Source organism: Myotis davidii, unplaced genomic scaffold, assembly GCF_000327345.1.
Source record: "Myotis davidii unplaced genomic scaffold, ASM32734v1 scaffold458, whole genome shotgun sequence".
Lineage (NCBI taxonomy): Eukaryota > Metazoa > Chordata > Mammalia > Chiroptera > Vespertilionidae > Myotis > Myotis davidii.
In genome coordinates, this window is record NW_006289819.1 from 1,944,520 (window position 1) to 1,946,688 (window position 2,169).

General features: G+C 44.3%; 1 protein-coding gene across 2 annotated transcripts in view; it reads right to left on the minus strand.

Annotated features, from left to right (window-relative positions):
• The window catches only part of FOXJ3 (forkhead box J3), a 134,097-nt gene extending 132,000 nt beyond the window's left edge, over positions 1-2,097 (minus strand). Inside the window, exon 1 of one of the 2 annotated variants that reach the window (XM_006762576.2) lies at positions 2,014-2,097. In XM_006762576.2, coding sequence (XP_006762639.1) covers positions 2,014-2,059 — 46 coding nt within the window. In that variant the 5' untranslated portion in view covers positions 2,060-2,097. The remainder of the gene's footprint in view (positions 1-2,013) is intronic. The other variant, XM_006762577.2, reaches the window with a different exon arrangement.
• Positions 2,098-2,169: the final 72 nt, after the last annotated feature.

Genomic DNA, 2,169 nt, shown 5'->3' on the forward strand with positions numbered 1-2,169 from the left:
TGGGCTGTAGTTTGCCCAGAGTTGGCCTCAGAGAGGGAAGGTAGGGGAGGGTGGGGGTAAGGGGAAGAGATCAACCAAAGGACTTATATGCAAGCATATAGGCCTAACCAATGGACACAGACAACAGGGAGGTGAGGGCATGGCAGTGGGGAATGGAGGGTAATGTGGGGATAAGGAACATATGTAATAACTTAATAAAGAAAATTTAAAAAGAAAAAAAGAAACAATATGCATCATCTTACTCCCATTCTTTAAAACCCACTGCAATACCCCATCAAACCAAACCCTGTATCAAGGACACATTCTTCACCAATACCAATCCTAAACTCATTTATTATTATTCACCAATACACATTCTCCACGCCAAAGTGCTTGATATCTTTGTATGTTGCCACTTCTCTGTCTGCAAATACCAGTCACTCTCCTAGAATACGTCTCTTCCCCTTTGAAATTTCTGTTTTTCAACTATCACTTATACCTTTGACTTTGGTTGCACTATTATTCCAAAAGTTTGTTACTTGGTAATTACAAATAATGGACCTTATTAGTGTTGTTTCCCCAAGAGAAGCTGAAGTGTTTGAAGAGACTACCTATTTTATCTTTTGTGTCTCCTTCATACAGGCTACTTCACACACAGTACAGGATTTTGCAGGATACAAATGCTGACTGACTTACTAAAACAATATGCCTCAGAATGTATCACAACATTCTCTATTTTCCACTGTCCCGCCCATATTTAGCATGATGAAAGCAGATGAAATCTGTATTTAAATATGTTTTTTACAAAGGAGAATATACCAGATAAAAGGAAAAGAATATATACTCAAAGATAATGCACAACGCAAAAAAAAAAACAAACCAAGAAAAGGTGAGAAGGCTGGCCATTTTGGAATCTTAAAAATGACTTCAAAATATTAAGAGTTTTTATTTTATCTGAACTAATGAACCAAAGAGTCAAAATAAACATGTCCTGACCCCATCCAAAAAATACTTTTAAAAGGCATGACAAAGTCCTAGTATCTTCAGCAGCATAAAACCAAGAAGAAAATTCACTTCGACTCCGAGACACAAAATAAAACAGTAAGTCTCGGGTTTATCTAAAAAACAACAACAAAAAAAAACTTTAAAATGCAATCACATCTCTATATGCCACCAAACGTAAAAATGGAGAGGAGTTACAGCTTTTCTATAAATATCTGCTTAGGCCTGGGTGGAATAAAAGGCTCATTTCACTGCGACTGTGGCCCGTTCCCTATTAAGAGGGCAATCTGTGGTCACAAAAGCGGTAAATACAGAAAGATGGAAACCTTCACCTGGAAGAAACATGAAGGAAAGAAGCTACTCAAAATACGTTTCAAAACCAGTTTCCAAAAACACAGAGCCCTGACACCCAAAAGACAAGGGGAAGTCAAATAAGGGAGTCCCCAATAGACCAGCGACTCAGCGAAACTATCTGGCGCTGCCTTGCAAGTCAAGAACGACGCATACAGCTTCTGTGACTGACACACATGCTTGTCTCAATGGGAAACACAGAAGGGAAAAAAAAATTAAATAAATGCCCGGAAAAGACAAAACTGATGACCACTCACTCCACGGCCGGCCCAACACAGCTCATTCAGGAATCCAACTAGGAACAAGAGACGCAGATTGCACAACGCAGAAAAGAGACTCCTTCGCCAACCGTACACACAAGTAGAGAAAACTATACGCCCCGATGCACGCACAGCTCGACCGTGTTCTCCCTTCAGGACCAAGCAGGAGAGGAAAAGCCCGAGCAAGCAGAGAGAGGGGAGGAAAGATGTCAATGAAACTGAGCCCCGCTGGCCCCTGCCGGCCTCGATTTCGAGCACAACTCCCGCCTCCTCCACCTCACCAGCTAGGCCTCAGCAAGGAACACTGACCCTAACACCTTCCACGCCGCCAGGAGGAAATCACAGAGGAAAAACCACCCCGTTAACCTCCCTCCTCACCAGCTGCAAAAATGGAGGGGGGGGGGAGGGGGGAACACCCTACCACGTGGGCAGGATGCAACACACACAGGACAGCAACACGTCCGCATGGAACTGCTGCCTCCGTCCCAAGGCCAGCAAAGGACGCGGCGACAGGATGGGTGGGAACGCGGGCCCCTCGCGCGGGCCTCCTCACCCCAAAGGGCAGCCCAGAGGCGGG